General features: G+C 36.4%; 1 protein-coding gene across 1 annotated transcript in view; it reads right to left on the bottom strand.

Moving 5' to 3' along the window:
- The window catches only part of LOC144436445 (multiple PDZ domain protein-like), a 330,925-nt gene that overhangs the window by 94,738 nt on the left and 215,767 nt on the right, over nucleotides 1-20,420 (bottom strand). The window contains exons 23-26 of the mRNA XM_078125244.1: nucleotides 11,946-12,057; nucleotides 8,459-8,620; nucleotides 4,154-4,333; nucleotides 1,438-1,524 (exon numbers count right to left, since the gene is read on the bottom strand). Of these exons, the coding sequence (XP_077981370.1) occupies nucleotides 1,438-1,524; nucleotides 4,154-4,333; nucleotides 8,459-8,620; nucleotides 11,946-12,057 (541 nt within the window). The remainder of the gene's footprint in view (nucleotides 1-1,437; nucleotides 1,525-4,153; nucleotides 4,334-8,458; nucleotides 8,621-11,945; nucleotides 12,058-20,420) is intronic.

Raw genomic sequence — 20,420 nt, forward strand, 5'->3', positions numbered from 1 at the left:
AGTACATGATAGTGTCATGCACATGTGTACACAACATAGTACATGAAAGTGTCATATGAATGTCAGCTACACAACATGGTACATAGTAGTGTCATGCACATGTGTACACAACATAGTACATGAAAGTGTCATATGAATGTCAGCTACACAACATAGTACATGATAGTGTCATATGAATGTCAGCTACACAACATAGTATATGATAGTGTCATATGAATGTCAGCTACACAACATAGTACATGATAGTGTCATATGAATGTCAGCTACACAACATAGTATATGATAGTGTCATATGAATGTCAGCTACACAACATAGTACATGATAGTGTGATATGAATGTCAGCTACACAACATAGTATATGAAAGTGTCATGAATGTCAGCTACACAACATAGTACATGATAGTGTCATATGAATGTCAGCTACACAACATAGTACATGATTAGTGCATGTCATGATTGTCAGCTTCACAACATAGTATATGATAGTGTGATATGAATGTCAGCTACACAACATAGTACATGATAGTGTCATATGAATGTCAGCTACACAACATAGTACATGATAGTGTCATATGAATGTCAGCTACACAACATAGTATATGATAGTGTCATATGAATGTCAGCTACACAACATAGTATATGATAGTGTCATATGAATGTCACAACATGGTACATGATAGTGTCATATGAATGTCAGCTACACAACATAGTACATGATAGTGTCATATGAATGTCAGCTACACAACATAGTATATGATAGTGTCATATGAATGTCAGCTACACAACATAGTATATGATAGTGTGATATGAATGTCAGCTACACAACATAGTACATGATAGTGTCATGTGTACACAACATAGTACATGAGTGTCATGTGAATGTCAGCTACACAACATAGTACATGATAGTGTCATGTCAATGTAAGCTACACAACACAGTACATGATTATATGTCATATGACTGTCAACTACACAACATAGTACATGGTAGTGTCATATGAATGTCAGCTACACAACATAGTACATGAAAGTGTCATATGAATGTCAGCTACACAACATAGCTACATGACAGTGTCATGTTACACAACGTTAACATAGCTACATGACAGTGTCATGTTAATGTTAGCTACACAAGATAGTACATGAAAGTGTCATATGCTATAAAGTGCATACCAGGCTGTGTGCATTTTCTCTTCAGAATTCCTTGGCAGAGGCATACAACAAATCAGTTATTACCTGGTATCACTTCCTCTTTCATCATATTATCATGACACTTGTCTTACAACATGTGTCACTGTGCAGAAATGGAACTCACGGTGATATGACAAGTAAAGAAGTGATATTGGATAATAACCTCATATTAACTCAACTCTGACACAGTTTGTAACTGATTTGATGTGGATATCAGTATTCTTTGGGTTAGTTTGTTGACTTGCCTGAAATGCAGCTCCACCAACTGTGATGTCCTTGACAAAGATACCAGAATCTCTAGCTTGTATTGCCAATCCCAAACTTCCAGCACCCTGGAATAATCAATGTTAAACTTGATTACCTTGTATATCTTAAAGTGGCTATACCGATATCACCTCGTATATCTTAAAGTGGCTATACCGATATCACCTTGTATATCTTAAAGTGGCTATACCGATATCACCTCGTATATCTTAAAGTGGCTATACCGATATCACCTCGTATATCTTAAAGTGGCTATACCGATATCACCTCGTATATCTTAAAGTGGCTATACCGATATCACCTCGTATATCTTAAAGTGGCTATACCGATATCACCTCGTATATCTTAAAGTGGCTATACCGATATCACCTCGTATATCTTAAAGTGGCTATACCGATATCACCTCGTATATCTTAAAGTGGCTATACCGATATCACCTTGTATATCTTAAAGTGGCTATACCGATATCACCTCGTATATCTTAAAGTGGCTATACCGATATCACCTCGTATATCTTAAAGTGGCTATACCGATATCACCTCGTATATCTTAAAGTGGCTATACCGAGATCACCTTGTATATCTTAAAGTGGCTATACCGATATCACCTCGTATATCTTAAAGTGGCTATACCGATATCACCTCGTATATCTTAAAGTGGCTATACCGATATCACCTTGTATATCTTAAAGTGGCTATACCGATATCACCTCGTATATCTTAAAGTGGCTATACCGATATCACCTCGTATATCTTAAAGTGGCTATACCGATATCACCTCGTATATCTTAAAGTGGCTATACCGATATCACCTCGTATATCTTAAAGTGGCTATACCGATATCACCTTGTATATCTTAAAGTGGCTATACCGATATCACCTCGTATATCTTAAAGTGGCTATACCGATATCACCTTGTAGATCTTAAAGTGGCTATACTGATATCACCTTGTATATCTTAAAGTGGCAATTGAACTTCAGCTAATCATCAATTTTGAAGTTATTTCATTATTGAGATCAGTATTTTGTTTTGGCTTATTTCTATTTGAATATTTCAATCTCATCTGGAAGTTTAATAAAATTACAATTTTTCCTATTGGGCTTTCAATGTGATCGTATGTTTTGTCTACGGCATGCAATGCCTTAGAATGTAGTCCAACTTAGAACAACTGTATGTTTTGTCTACGGCATGCAATACCTTAGAATGTAGTCCAACTCCCTATCTTGCTAGCTCTCTTCCTAGTTCCATTCTACTCACTATTTGCTAGCTCTGTTACTAATATTCAATATTCCCTCAACAAAAATGCAAAATTTAAATGGAATTTTTATGTTGATGTTTTGTCCCATGCGGCTTGAATTTGGAGAACACTCCATATTTCAGTATTTATATTGGTATTTGTGTTGTATTTAGTAGTTTGTTTTTATCTTTGTACTGTTAAGACTTTCAGAATCTATCTGTCATTGTATTCTTACTGCCTTATAAGCTTTATCTGTAACTCTGTCTGCAGTATATACTGTTTATTGAATCATTTTTATTTTAAAGCCTGTTGTATGCGTTGTCTATGGCAGTGCAAGAATTTGTCAGTCCAACTTGAACACATATCCTAGATATGTGTAGCCTGTTGCAATGGATACTATGTTTCATTTTTGTAAGAGTTCCATGTCTTGAAGCACTGGTGACTTGAATTGAAATCTGGAAATTACATTTTGGTGTTTGATTGTTACTGCAAATTCAGTCAATGACAGTAAATATTGATCCCCTTTGAAGCTATGAAGTATTCAATCAACAGCACTAGTGTCTATCCCAATGCAATCCCCTTGAAGGCATTTGATACGGTACCACATATATATAGAAGATATTATCTTCATACACTTCACCCAGAAATACTGATTGTATCAGGCAAAACTTTTCAGAAATGGTCACTAATTCTGTTTGACTTTTCCTGAACTGATCACTTGTTGAACCTCTTGCATATTGATATTATGATGACTTAAATTGATTGTTTTTATTACAGAAGGTACTCAAAGATGTTCAGTCAATCTCACTGCCTTCCATTCAAGATGTGTAAAGTTTACGCTTAAAGCATTGGCTATGAAACAACTTATCAACATACTCCTTTCATTGTAGTAAAGCTGATACATAGGAGGTTCACACAAGTTGTGTCGACCATGAGTAAACTCTAATCTTAACCCAACATAAGAAAAACAGATATGAATAGTTGTGTGGCCCAGAGTCGGGTTAAATCATGTCAGGTAAAGGAAGGTCGTTCAGATCTGACATAATTCCATTTGATTTATAGGTAAGTGAATTTTTTTTCCTATAATACAGGGTTTCCGTGGTCAAAGATCACAGTTACTGCTAAATGACAGGAACAAATTAAGTCTACGCCAATATTGGATGACTTTGGTTAGGTATGTGATTTATGTTGACACTGAGTCAGTGCAAAAGTTGTTTACACACACACACACACACACTCAGACAATTTGTAATGGCTAAAGCACTACTGAACTACCTCAATGTTCAGTTGTACTAAAAATCATTAATTATGCAAATGAGCCATTAAAATTGATGAGGTACATCAGCACGCTTGTATGGTAATGTGTACTTTGTTATCATAAACACAATGTACTTAACTACATTATAAGAAGATCAAATCTTGCATTCTAAAGGTATTAGTGTTATTTATGATCCACCTGCCTTTCTAAGAGTGATATTTTGTACATTGGAGAATTTTGAATAATCTTCATGATGTGGAGTGACTTCTGTGTCATCATGTTTAGTAGACACGTTATCATCAACGTCAAGTGCAGATTGTACTTTCCTTTTGGGTGTCAGCTGGGGAGAATTGCGTATCCTCTCTTCTGCCTCTAACTCAGTCTGTGAAAACACATTATAAGATACATATGTTACTTATCTTGAATTCAATATGTGCTACAATTCAAATGATTTCAAAGTGATTCAAAGTGACTTAGTACAAATATTTGATTTGATTTGATTTGATTTGATTTATTACTCTAGGTCAATGCATCCATAAATGGATTTTCATGCATTGAATATAAAAATACAAAACATACGTTAAAATACAAAGACACATAATTTAAAAATGTGGGAGAGTAACAAAATTTACAGGGCAGAGTACAAAGATAAAATAAAAGTTATAAAAAGTAAAACACGAGAGATGCTAGAATTATGAAGTTAAAAACGGTTTAAGACATTAAAAACTAAGTGTTTACTAAGTAGTCGTATTTGCGGAAATACATGAGCGGTATTTGAAAGAACGACTGTGTGCCTTTGGAATGTGGTATTTGGTCCGAGTATTGTATTGGTGTATTGTTGAGTTTTTGGTGACAAGATCAGATAAATCAGAGTGGTACTTTTTTGCTTATACATTTACTGACAATATTTTTGAAGTGTTGATCGTGTCTTTCCTGAATAGTTGGCCAATTTAGAGAATTTCTGGCAAGTGTTACATGGTCTGATTTTTTAAGGCCACATTGAATTCGTACAGCAAAATTTATGATACCTTGAAGACTACTTTTCAAAGTGAGATTACAATTAGAAAAGACTGTGTCACAGTAGTCTAAAAGGGAGAAGACAGTAGCAGCTATTACATTCTTTCTGACTTTTTCCGGTATACAACGCCTAACACGTGCCAGTCTTGTTAGACGGAAACCACATGCCCTACGGAGATAAGACACATGGTTTGACCAACTGAGTTCAGGGTCCAGTTTCAAGCCTAAGCAGGTAGCAGACTTAGTAGCTTTGATAGTAATATCTTGAAAGGACAGAGAATTAATGTGATTTGGTATTTTCTTTAGTTGTTGACGTGTACCGAAGAACATATACTGATATTTAGAGATATTTGGTTTCAAAGTATTTGCATGGAACCATGTAGTTAAACGATTAATTTCGTATTTTAAGTCATTGTGAAGTACATCAATATCGGCAATGGTACTGTTTTTCAGAATATTGATGTCATCTGCAAAACCATAAATTGGAGTGTTTGAGTGAAGCCAAGTAGGAAGGTCATTAATATATAGTGCAAATAATAAAGGTCCACAGACACTGCCTTGAGGTACTCCAGTTTTGACCTGAATACAATTTGAAGATATGTTGCCAACTTTTACACTTTGAGTTCTACCTGATAGGTAACTTCTGAACCACTGAACTGCAGATGGATGAAAGTTGTAACGTTGAAGTTTACTGAGAAGGATAGTGTGATTGACTGAATCAAACGCCTTAGAAAGGTCTAACATAAGAAGAGATGAAATTTTCCTATTGAACATGTTATCAAGTATATCATCACACATACGCTGTAATAATGTAGCTGTCGAATGTTTTGGACGGAAACCAGAACAAGCGACCTATCGGTCAGAATAGCTCCGCTGTTTTTTTTTTAATTTAATTTTTTATTTTGGTGACATGTAGAAGTGGTTCAGGTCTTCAGCTCTTCACTATGCAGTTTTGTTTCAGCGATGCAATAAAGTGGTTAGTGGTTTCATATGATGTCTCACTATAAAACACATTTTACACAGAAGTTGGTAATGTATTGTACTTTTATACCATAGTCACCATTTTATAACAAAAATCTACTGTTATGAAAAATTGCACAAAATCTCAGAAAAAAATGACTGGGAAATGCACACAAGAAAAAGAAAAAAAGAGGATTTTGAGGTTGGCTATAAATAATTCCAGTGTCTTACAGCTGTAACCCTGGAAAATTTTAATGATGAATGAAATAAACTAGGGATCTAAAATAATTTTGAGGCAATTTGAATTTCAATTTTCTAACAAATTTACAAAGTCAACAACATTCAACTTGTACTAGTTGTGGTAGATATATATAGGGAAGAAATGTATTAATCGCCATCTTAGTTTCCGTACGGCGACAATCTCAAGTACCCGGAAGAGAGTCATTCTCAGCCATACGTTACAGTGGTAACACTCGTTCATGTTCGGTTACCTTTCACAAAGAAAACACAACGAAATGGTTGAAATGATCTTTTTTTTAATTTCTTTTCATCACAACAACAAAATCTGCGTGATCAAAAGTGTTGTAAACTAAACCAGAAAGAATTATCGGACTGGCTAAACTTCCCGATGAAAGGTCCTACTAGTACTACTTCCAAGTAAGCCTCGATAGTACTATAGTACGTGAGAAAATCGTCTCAAACTAGCGATACAACTTTCAAAATATAACTTGACATGTCTTCATTTGTTAGAGTTATACAATTCAAGACGGGTTTTCACTCGAAAACAACAATTCTGTGAATAATGACACTCTGAACGCAGCGATTTCTCGGACGATGTTACCACTGTAACGTATGGCTGACAACGACTTGCTTCCGGGTTAGTCCCTCGTGCATACGGGTGGATTGTCGGCGATTAATACATACATCGTCTGATATTTTAATTCACAGTGTTTCTTGTGACCGGCGCCTGTCAACAGACTCTGCCATTTTTTTCATCATTCCATTGTATTTAAACCTTGTACTTGACATTTCGCAATATTTATAATTCTCAACAAAATACCTCAACATGCCTCACTTCGCTCGTACTCAAAGCAGCCCCGCGCGGTATGATCACTGACACTGATGACATGATGAGAGAGAACCTTTTCGGATTTACATGTAAAACGGGGAAAGATACGCAAAACATAATGCAAAGTCTGAAGCCAAATTAAAGTTTTAATTATTTTGATTATTTTTACTTGCCAAATATTTGCATTTTGGAAAGGCAAGACACGTTCATGTCGTTTAACTTTACATGTGAACTGTCGGCCATATTTAAACTTCAACCGCATGCCTGGCATGCCCTTCCTTTACGCAAGTTGTCTGAATTCTGGTTCACTGTCATTCCAAATTGCACGACAATATAGAATTAACCACAAGTTACATGTTATCTGAAAACATTACACTTTTATAGTGGGTCTGAAGTGTGATTTTAGTGAGTACCAAGAACGTCCTGTGTTGGTACTCAAGATACTTGCTGTGGAAAATCGCTCGGTCAAATGAGGTCACCTTCAGCTTCTGGTCGAATCAGGATAGAGTATGCAAATGAGGATGTTGCGGATTGGCTGATTATGTAGAAGGGTGCAGAATTGGATTTGAAGTTTACAACCCTGTTTCGAACAAACGCTTGTCATTTGGGCGCCCAATGCGTAGAATTATGACTATAGCACATATTACATTGCTTGTTTGACGTCAATAGTGTCTTTTGAAAAGTGGCAGTTTACTTAAAGTCTCGTCGACTGATTTCCAATATGGCGTCGGTCATTATGTTCATTAACATATTCATTTTTGTTTCAAATTACAAAAAAAAAATCATAAAAAATAAAAATGAGGATGTGCTGACTTGAAATTAACAAATCTGAGTAAGCTACCCCCTGCGCATCAACACGCCAGATATCAAAGCAATCTAATAAAAGGTTTTCAAGGAGTTGATGAAAATGACATTTTATGAAAAAAAATCATAAAAAATTGAAAATGGCACAGATCAACTTGGCATGAACAAATCTGAATAGCCTCCCCCCAGGGAACATGCACACCAAATATCGAAGAATTCCGACTGTCACTTTCAGAGTAGATAGTAAAGATATAAAAGTTTGACGGACACCTATGATTCACTCTACTCTCTATACCTCAATACCCACCTATACCTAAAGCTACGCTTTCAGCTTTCGCTGACAGCGGAGCTAAAAAGTTGGATGGAGGATATTATTTGAATCTAAGTAACTAATAAGTTGATTGCAGACTAAACGTTCAAGAACTTTTGAGAGAGTGGGGAGTAGAGAAATAGGGCGGTAATTGGAAACATCTTGTTTATCACGCTTGCCCTTTTTATAAAATAACTGAATCAAAACTACTTTCTGTCTGTATTTGGAAAATTTGATTTACTTTTAGATAGTACCAGTCTACAAATATCTCTGTTTGAATCAATTTTAATACTGGAATCAAACAATCTACACTAGTCATGCAGTTATTACAGAGTCTATGACTGTACCTTGCTTTTTAAGGTAGGGTAGAACTGTAATGGCTGGACAGCCAACTGATCAATATTCATCTCATTTCTAAGGAGTATCAGTTTGACTGTACTACCATGGATTCCCTTGATGATTGCCGATGCATTCTGGTGGCTTCTACCATACAGTACAGTCCCATTGATCTGGTGAAACAATTCATATACTAGATCTTAGAGGCAAGATCAATAGTTCAATGTAGGATAAAAAGTAGCACCAATGGCTTGTAGCACAACAGTATTTGGCTTTTGCTGTGGGCATGGTCTTGTTGCTAGGCATATTTGCATACATGTTGCTAATGGGATGATCATATTGTGACTACATCTTCATATATACATCCCTATAGGCATCCCCATTACACACACACATCGGTGTTCATTTGCTGAATCCAGTTGCCTAACCAACCATGTTGCTATCTTTGCAATATACGCGATCATTTAGCTGTTGCTATGGGCGTGGTCATATTGCTAGCTATATTTGCATACATTTTTTAATCTTTTTGTTCACCTGTGTATGAATTCCTGATATTATCTTTAAGTTTGCAATATACGTGATCATTTGGCTGTTGCTATGGGTGTGGTCTTGTTGCAATATATGTGATCATTTGGCTGTTGCTATAATGGGCTTGGTCTTTTTGCTAGGCACATTTGCATACATTTTTTGAATGTTAATTCAATTGTTTATTAATTCCTGTTATCTTTGCAATATATGTGATTATTTGGCTGTTGCTATGGGCGTGGTCTTGTTGCTAGGCACATTTGCATATATTTTTTGAATGTTTATTCATTTGACTTTCAATTCCTGTTGCTACCTTCGCAATATACGTTATTGTTTGGCTGTTGCTATGGGTGTGGACTTGTTGCTAGGCAAATTTATATACATTTTTTGAATGTTTATTCAATTATCTATTAATCCCTGTTGTTATCTTTGTGAAATACGCGACCATTTGGCTGTTACTATGGGTATGGTCATGGTTGCTCGGGATATTTGCATACATTTTTTAAATGTTTACTCACTTGCCTACCAGAAGATGTTGTTATTTAACCAAAATATACTGCCATTTGGTTGCTACTAAGGGTGTGGTCATGGTTGCTAGGGCCAATTTTGTCAACATGTTTTGAAGAAAATCTGCAGAATAACACTTTCAGAAACATCTCACCAAGTTCCAGACTCACTGACCAAGCACTTTTTGAGATATGTTTTTGACCAAAAGTGAACATTTTTACACCTAATTTGCATATCACTCATGGAATCATTGTATGCTTAATATTTCTTTGTCCATACATCCCTTAATACATTCTCATCAAATTTCACCCCAATCTGCTCAGCGGTTTTGGAATTATACCCTGAAGAATGTTTCACCCAAATTTCAGCACAAGTTTTTTGACCAAAAAGCACATTTTTTTACCCAAATCACAGACCGGTGGTAAGATCATTTTGATTTGAACAACTTGCCAACTAGACACCAAAGGCCCGGTAATGGACCCACCAAATATCATGGCAATTGTTCACACACACACACACACACACACACACACACACACACACACACACACACACACATATCCACACAGACAGACAGACACCGGGCGATGCCTATAGCACTACTGAACCTCAGTTCAGTTGTGCTAAAAATAGCAACAAAGTTGATGTGACACAACTGTATTTTCGTCTGTGCTATTTGCAAGGTCTTATTGCTGATGGTGCTATGGATATTTGCATACATTTTTGGAATCTTCAGTAGCTTGCCTACCCTTCCCACTTTTCATCTTTGCAATAAAATAGCACCAATGGCATTGTAGCACAACTGTACAGGTGTTAAAAATGTTTACCCATATGCTGATCCATGCTAGGTATAGGTGTTCATTTGCTGAATGACTATCCAGCCTATCCAACCCTGATGTTATCTTTACAATATATGTGAGCATTTGGCTGTTGCCATGGGCACGACCTTGTTGCTAGGCATATTTGCATAGCTACACTTTTTTGCATAGTTACAATTTTCCAACTAGACACCCACCTTATATCATGGCAATTGGTCCCACAGTTTTTTACTTTAAGTTGTTTACACACACACACACACACACACACACACACATCCACACAGACAGACACTGCCATACCTATAGCACTAATGAACCTTATCAGTTTAGTTGTGCTAAAAACCATCATTTTGCAATTACTATGGGCATGGTCCTGTTGCTAGGCATATTTGCATACTTTTTTGAATCTTTATTCACTTACCTGCCCATCCCAGGTTGTTATCTTTGTAATATGCATCGTAATTTCACTGTTGCTAAGGGTGTTGTCATGGTTGCTGGGACAAATTCGTTGAAATGTTTTCAACAATAACTGCAGAATAATACACCTCCAGAAACATCCCCAAGTTTCAACCCCATTCACCACACAGTTTCAAAATATAAGTTTTTGACTAAAATTGAGATTTTTAGACCTAATTTGCATATCGTTGATGGGATCATCACATTGTGAATACAGCTTCATCTACACATCCCTAGACGTATCCCCCCATTAAATTTCAGCCCAATCTACTCAGTAGTTTTGGAATTATAGATTTTCAACCAAAAGACACATTTGCATATCACTGATGTAATCATGCCATGAACAATTCTTAACATAAACACCCTGAAGAATCTTCCCATCAAATTTTGGCTTAATCTGCTCGGTGGTTTTGGAGTTTAAGTTTTTTGACCAAAAGCGAATTTTTATAACCCAAATCACACATCAGTGGTAAGATCATTTTGATTTCCCAACTAGACATCCAAAATAGTATACCCACCAGATATCATGGCAATCAGAACCACAGTTTTTAACTTTAGGTTATTTACTTACACACACACACTGGCACACACACACACACACACACACACACACCGGCACACAGACAGGTAGACAGACAGACACTTTGCCATGCCTATAGCCATGACAAGTAATAAGACGCAACCTGATTGGCTGTGTGTCTCACTTGGCAGAAATTCGTTTGCATGTGCGCCAGTTCAGATGTAGAGGAGGTGATCAGGCTAAAAACGTAACATGTACTACGAAGGTCAATTCAGGCAAAATGATGAAGGTAAAATAGCAATGAATGATTAGCCGACATCTACATCGGATTTTAATCAGATTGTACTGAACCTTAACTGATAACTGATAAGGTTCAGTAGTACTAAAAGACGATTTTACTTTAAATGGATCTGTTTTGTAACCCTATATACAAATATTTCTTTAAAATGTCATGAAATTGAGAAATGGAAGAATTTTCGCATTGTAAATGCATGGCACTAATATAGTAAACTTGTCAACAAAAAGAACCATTTCACTATATAACACTACACACTACTAAATACTTATTTGAAATTGGTTGCGCTGTCTGAAAAATTTCCAATTTTGGCAAAATTAGTTAGAGATCCTTTAACAGAAACAAATAGTGATCCTTTTAGAGAGAAGTTGTCTTACCTCCAGAATTTCATCTCCTACTTGTATTCTACCATCCTCTGCTGCAGATCCCCCTGGACGTACTCCTACAACAAACACACTGGCTTTGTTTCTATCTTTGTTTCCTGCCAGGCTGTAATTTGAATCAATACTAAAGATATTCATTTTCACTAAATTGTGTACAGACCAAGGGTATGAGGCAACTATTCTGGTGTCTATAACAATATTGAATAACATGAATAAAGACAACATCAAAAAGTTCCGTCAAGTTTTTGTACATCATTATTTCAGTATCTTGAATCGATAATTAATATCTAATTATAAAACACAGATAATACATATATTTAACTCGATTGAATCGCTCTGGAATATAAATAGAATATACAGGACACTGCACTGTGGAGTGTACCGATTGAATACCCCCCCCCCCCCCCAAACAGCCGTAGAATTGACTTCTCTGTCTTGTCGCGAGATCGCGAGCTCGAATGATTCGAATCTGGGCAAACGACCATGAAAATACTGGAATTTGAAAATTCAACCTCCACGAGCTCAGCATTTGCTCAATTTGCTCAATTTGCTTATTTGCTAAAAAAGAAAGGGTTGGACACTTTGGTGTTCTTTTTCGTCGAAAGATTGAAACCACATCGCCCTCGTTCACGGACGCTTTCTGTTTTGGGCAAACTTACGAGTATTTGTTTAATCTGTCAAATGATGTTGTTACGTTTTCTCCTTAATTCAAAGGTATATTTTGAAGAGACATAGATATGAAGACAACTGTTTAATGATTATATTTACGTAATTTTATGAAAATGATATAGACCGGAATCAACTGTGTGTTCGAGCCTACTGGAACTCTTCGGCACCAAATATTGATTAAAGTAAAATATTAATATGAATTGTGTTTTTGTTTATTTCCCTCGCAAAAGACGCAACATTTCGGAGCTTCATTTCAAATAATATGCTGTTAACGGCATTCTGTGTTAATGTCCCGCAAACGCCACAATGTACTGCAACATGCGAAATATATCTCACTACAAGGAGGCAGCAGGTGGTATCAAGCTTCAAGAGAAAATTCATGGGCCACATGGTCCATTTGAAGTGTCCTGATTGGTTTATTCGATGCTGTGTCCTACCCCTCTGTATCACTAGTTTAAGTAAGGAATGCGTTTGAGCTCAAGCATAGCAAGCAGCGTGTCAGCTGTCGTGAGCGCACTAAGCATGCTAAGCATCAATTGTGCACCATGTATCTCTGTATACTTTCTTTTTCTTTTATTCTTTTTTGGAGTCTTCCATATTTTTATAAAGTTTTCTGCTATTATTAAAAATGTTTCATTTTTTTAAAAGACCAGAAAGTGTACAAGTACATACATACATACATACATACATACATACATACATACATACATATAATATCAATTTTTAATCATCCCATTTCTGGCCTTATAACCAAAATAACAAATATGTGTAGACATGTATAATGAGTTTATCATTTTCAGATTTCATCAGAATTGTTGCCTCATGCCCCTGTACAGACTGGGCATGCCATCATGACTTTGGTGATAAAGTGCATCAGTTCATTTTATTGCTGCAGCAATGATTTTCAAACATGTTTGACAAATTTTTAAAATAGTACCAATCATTTTTAGCATGAACTATGTAGACTATATTAAAATCTATGTTGGTAGTAGAAAGAGTGACAATTTCAGTTCAATCTGTAAGTGTAATTGCAAATTTTCTGTAGTTTAAACATTTGTGTACAGAAGGTATACTATGTATAGAATAGAATAGAATAGAATAGAATAGAATAGAATAGAATAGAATAGAATAGAATCTTTATTGCATCCGTTAAGAAAACTACATTTCTTCATTGGATTTTTTTTCCAATAAGTGTTTGGTGCTAAATGTAAATGTAAATATAAATGTTATACTGGATAGCATAAAAGACAGCATGCAACTTACAAGATGTAAATTGAATACCTTCTGTAAGGACAAATCTTTAGATAGTTATTCCTTGTCAAAAAGTTAAGAATGTGACAGGAACCTGCATGTACATCAGAGGCACCCCATGTTATTTTGTATCAATGTATGTTAGTTTGATATTGTGATAGGGAGAAGTCATCTTCAAAGCCAGTTGTAATAAGCCATTGTTCACCTTGCGGCAGATCTCATGAGATCCTGTGGGAGCCATTGATTCCATAGCAGCCACACGAGCATGATCGAGCTGAAATGTCAAGTGCTTAGCAACACTTATTGTTCTCAATGTCATCACATGTATACAATGTAGTATATGATAGATCAAGCGAAGCAAACTTAAAAGTATGGTTGTAAAACGATGTGCATATGTGGAAATGTAAGTCAGATTCCCTATGACCAGGACTACATGGATGGTGTTCACTTCATAAGATTCCCAAAACCAAAAACACAAAGGGAGAAATGCCAGCAGTGGATAAAGGCCTGTTCCTGGTGTATATAGTATCAAGTCATATGCTTTCAAATGCTCGGTGCACTTTGTCAGAGGAAATAGACTGACAGACGATCACCCTGACCCCCAATACCTGCCACGACTCGATGTATTAAACTGAGAATGTTTAAAAATAGGCCAAGTCTAGTACCACCCTGGTGTCAGTAGCCATTCCTCACTGAAATGGCTAGGGCCACCATTTGTTTATCTCACAAGATCTGCAACAAGACATGAAATCCTTTATTGTCTATATATACACATATTATATACATACTGATAAACAACGTTCTGATCAGTAGCATTTCTAGACATCTATTGCAAGGGTTGTAAATTTGACATGTGGTGGCACACATGCAAGAGGTTCTATAAAATTAAAAATTTCATGTCATTGAAGAGAACTCTGAAATCTGTAATGTTTAGGCTATTCATTTGCTAGTTTCAGCTGCTGAACTGAGTATTAGCTTGCTATGAACTTCATGAACTTCAAAAGTATGCCATACTTTTGCAAGTTTTCATCATTACTTCACCATTACTTGAAATTGCGAGGTAATATTGAACTATAAACACAAGTTACATGTTATCTGAAAACATCAAACCTTCATTGTGGGTCTAAAGTGGGATTTTACTAGGCACAAAAAACTCTTGCATTTCTGTTTGCCGTGTAAGACTACCAGTCAAATGAGGCCAGCTTCAATTTCTATTCACCTGCTTTCTCTGAGTGCTATGCAGTACATATTGTCTGGCTATGAAGTGTATTTTGTTGTGGCAAAGACTTTCAGACTATTGGGCTTTTGATGGCCCAGTGACTGTTTCATTTAGTGCACGTTGGATATGCAACAGCTTAGTTTAATCTCAATTTTAAAAATTAGAAATGGCATGGCAGATGCTTATCATTATTCGTAGAAAAGGTTTGTTCTCAAAATATAATTGCATAAAAAGAAGTATAAAGTAAGTCTTGGAAGTGTAAATTCAGCTATGTTATGTTCGTAAGATGTGTAGGTATGTCAATCGAATCTATCACAGAAAATCAATGGACAAGATCGTGACACGGGGTTACTCCCATATTAGGGCCTAGGTCTATCACAGAAAGTCAATGGACAAGATCGTGACACGGGGTTACTCCCATATTAGGACCTACGTCTATCACGGAAAGTCAATGGACAAGATGGTGACACGGGGTTACTCCCATATTAGGGCCTAGGTCTATCACAGAAAGTCAATGGACAAGATGGTGACACAGGGTTACTGGTTACTCCCATATTAGGGCCTACGTCTATCACAGAAAGTCAATGGACAAGATGGTGACACAGGGTTACTCCCATATTAGGGCCTAGGTCTATCACAGAAAGTCAATGGACAAGATGGTGACACAGGGTTACTCCCATATTAGGGCCTAGGTCTATCACAGAAAGTCAATGGACAAGATCGTGACACGGGGTTACTCCCATATTAGGACCTACGTCTATCACGGAAAGTCAATGGACAAGATGGTGACACGGGGTTACTCCCATATTAAGGCCTACGTCTATCACGGAAAGTCAATGGACAAGATGGTGACACGGGGTTAATCCCATATTAGGACCTACGTCTATCACGGAAAGTCAATGGACAAGATGGTGACACGGGGTTACTCCCAAATTAAGGCCTACGTCTATCACGGAAAGTCAATGGACAAGATGGTGACACGGGGTTACTCCCATATTAGGGCCTAGGTCTATCATGGAAAGTCAATGGACAAGATGGTGACACAGGGTTACTCCCATATTAAGGCCTAGGTCTACAATATTTGGCGCTCAAATGGTTCACTTTTTCACGAAAGAATCCCTAGACATCAGTCAATTCACAAATCATCAACATCCCACAGCATCAGAAAGAGGTGACGAAGTGGATGATTTTCCTTAAAAATCCCTAATAATGGGTCTTGGTTTTGCCTTATACATGAGTCGATGTTTTCAGCGTGGGCAGCACACCCCTGCCTAAAGTGTTTTGAAATACCCCTCTCCCCCACCGATTAATATTACGGACCTATGATGTGCATGTGTGGTATACCGGTAGCGACAAGCTTTGAATAGAAAGTATCTATTCATACAAATGTCCACTCTTTCATTTCTGTAGACTAAACAAACTTAGGCCATGCCCAAATTCAAATAGGCATTAGGAATTTGGTGCTAATAATATTTCTACTTTCCAATAAAATGTCTTCATTATTATCCTTCAGTATTACCCTTTTCCAGAATTTTCAAATTAACATTGAGGCGTAGTTCCATTTGACCAGAAAAAGGTCACCCACGTGCTTAAAAACATCAGTTTACTGATTTGTAGTGACAGTAGAAAATTAGATAAGAGAAATAACACAAACACATAGATTATTAATTGAAGGATGGAAATCAAATTTGGACATTACCCTTATTTCTAATTCCTTTATTGAAGTGTATATTAGAAGATGACTTGGCCACTTGATGTCACCCATTACTGTGTAGTTACCCATGCCATGTTCATGATAAGTAGCTATGTTCATTTGTATTCAGTTATAAGACTAATAAATAACATTAAATAATGAAATAGTATGCATGCTAATATAATTACCAATGTTCAAATGTCATTGATATGTTTATTACTGTTCAGTTCTGGGACCATATTAAATAACAAATGTGATGATAGAGAATGCATGCTGAGTGTTATTGATTTATACATCACTAGTACACTGTCCTCAAATCGTAATAGTTTGACAATATCATAGAAAGTCTTGTAAGTTCTCATGATCTGAACTGTCACCATCATGACAGTTATCTACAGTTCATCATCATGACAGTTATCTATAGTTCATCATCATGACAGTTATCTACAGTTCACCATCATGACAGTTATCTACAGTTCATCATCATGACAGTTATCTATAGTTCATCATCATGACAGTCATCTATAGTTCACCATCATGACAGTTATCTACAGTTCATCATCATGACAGTTATCTATAGTTCATCATCATGACAGTCATCTATAGTTCATCATCATGACAGTTATCTACAGTTCATCATCATAACAGTTATCTATAGTTCATCATCATAACAGTCATCTATAGTTCATCATCATAACAGTCATCTATAGTTCATCATCATAACAGTTATCTATAGTTCATCATCATAACAGTCATCTATAGTTCATCATCATGACAGTTATCTACAGTTCATCATCATGACAGTTATCTACAGTTCACCATCATGACAGTTATCTACAGTTCATCATCATGACAGTTATCTATAGTTCATCATCATGACAGTTTATATCTACAGTTCATCATCATGAGTTATCTACAGTTCATCATCATGACAGTTATCTATAGTTCATAATCATGACAGTTATCTATAGTTCATCATCATGACAGTTATCTACAGTTCATCATCATGACAGTTATCTACAGTTCATCATCATGACAGTTATCTACAGTTCATCATCATGACAGTTATCTACAGTTCACCATCATGATAGTTATCTACAGTTCATCATCATGACAGTCATCTACAGTTCACCATCATGATAGTTATCTACAGTTCATCATCATGACAGTCATCTACAGTTCACCATCATGACAGTTATCTACAGTTCATCATCATGACAGTCATCTACAGTTCACCATCATGACAGTTATCTACAGTTCATCATCATGACAGTCATCTACAGTTCACCATCATGACAGTTATCTACAGTTCATCTACATGACAGTCATCTATAGTTCATCATCATGACAGTTATCTATAGTTCATCATCATGACAGTTATCTACAGTTCATCATCATGACAGTTATCTACAGTTCATCATCATGACAGTTATCTACAGTTCATCATCATGACAGTTATCTACAGTTCATCATCATGACAGTTATCTATAGTTCATCATCATGACAGTCATCTATAGTTCATCATCATGACAGTTATCTACAGTTCATCATCATGACAGTTATCTATAGTTCATCATCATAACAGTTATCTATAGTTCATCATCATAACAGTTATCTATAGTTCATCATCATAACAGTTATCTATAGTTCATCATCATGACAGTTATCTACAGTTCATCATCATGACAGTTATCTACAGTTCATCATCATGACAGTTATCTACACAAACAATATTCTCAGGCAAGGATTGCTGCACATTAAGTCGTCTTACTCTTGTTGACACATTCCACATAAACTGTCGGTCAAATTCGGCAATATTTGGTCCCTCGAGGCTGATACGGATCAAATCTCCCACAGTTTGTGGGTTTAATCTAGTACATGCAGCTGTCTTGATATGACCTTGAGCAGAAAACCCCCACACGGCGCCACAGAAATAGGCAGGGCTATCATTATCTCCGCTAGATGTAATACATTCTTGAACTTGGAGCAGTAAGGTTCCTTCATCAATAGCAGACTCCATAAATCTGACTGAGATTTATTCATGAACTGATTAAATACGGTAAACTTTAATTTTTGCCATTCACCAGCCATGCTGTTGATGTCACAACCATTTCTTCATAATATCAGACCAAACCATTCTATGAGAAATGTAACTTCCTTTTGTCCATACAACATCAAACTCACATAGTATCTGGCCACATGTCGTGATTAAACAACATAGCAAGGCATGCGACAGCCTTTGTAGCTCCCTGTGAATTCGTACGTTGTTCCCAATAAATTCTCAAATGAGTTTCAGTTCTGTAACTGTTTTATCACACGTTTCTGTGATCACTGTTTGTATTTGTTTCTTCACTTGACTTTGTTTACCTTTCAGTGTTACGTCTTGGTAAGTGATGTTCTGTTGACTGACGTTGTGATCTTCACTGCCAGACTCATTTCTCTGTTGTATGTTTGTATGGCAATAGAAATTGTCTAGTGAACGGTTTTCGATACCATGCTCTTTCATCAAATCAACATTTGCAATACAATTCTTCACTGCTTGGATAGCTTGTGGTAGGATAACTTCATTTGCTTGGAGTGTACGGTGCAATGATGTAATTTGACAGAATAGGTCTAGCAAAAAATGACAGAAAGTGGGAAACTTCAATGTTGTCATATCGCGAATCACTTTGTGAGCACGACCTTTAATATCAGCATTTCAGGTTGTCGCAGCTAGGTGTTCAGTATGAGCTAAGACAGCAGTATATTGACTATTATATTATACCAGTATATTGATGGCACAAATCGAGAGATCTGATTGGTCTAGACATCGAACTAGCTTGTCTAAAATGAGCGATAATGCACATTTGGCACGCATCCAAATTTTGATTTTCACTGTTGTTCGTCTACGCGAGCATTCTAGTCAGCCGCCGGGATACTGATAGTGAACTCTGTGAATTGTCACAGGAGGATTTTCTCAATGAGACAATACCATATGGGAAATTATGACAGAAATTTTGAAAGCAGCCAATTTATCTCGTATTTGTACAAATCATTGCCTACTAAGGTCAAGGCATGCACAAGATCAGTTCTAGTATTAGTAGTACCGTCTAGCCTTGGCTGGAGTGGAAACAAGTGAGCTGTCCTGTCTGTCATAAAAATGAAGCAAGTGTAGAGCTTTTACTGGCCGACTTACTATTAATCTAAATACAAAATGGAATCCTGTCCTAGAGTATCAGTCATCAATCCGAGAGGGAAAACTTCAGACCCAAAAATCTACTGACGTAACTTCCAGTAATATAAAATAAATACATTGTAAATATCAACCTGCTGCTATGTCACTCCACTGCTCGGGTACATTATGGTCTGTGATTGTGTATAAAAACAATAATATGGTTAAAAGGTAAGATAGCATCTCCTAAACGCTATGAAATTAACACCAGTCTTCACTACATAATATTCTTTTGAATGCTAGTGAAAAGTTTTTCTGTATGCAAAATTTGGTGATGACGTCATCATTTAAGTATCAAAAATTGCACGTTTTGGAACTATCAAAACCGGGAGGACAAAGACTCCAGAAATCGCCGAATTGAGACATTATACATTATTTTCGATTGTTATGTTACAATATCTAGGTAGAAAGAAATTTCTAAATTAA

The sequence above is a fragment of the Glandiceps talaboti genome, chromosome 6 (assembly GCF_964340395.1).
Source record: "Glandiceps talaboti chromosome 6, keGlaTala1.1, whole genome shotgun sequence".
NCBI classification, from domain to species: Eukaryota; Metazoa; Hemichordata; class Enteropneusta; family Spengelidae; genus Glandiceps; species Glandiceps talaboti.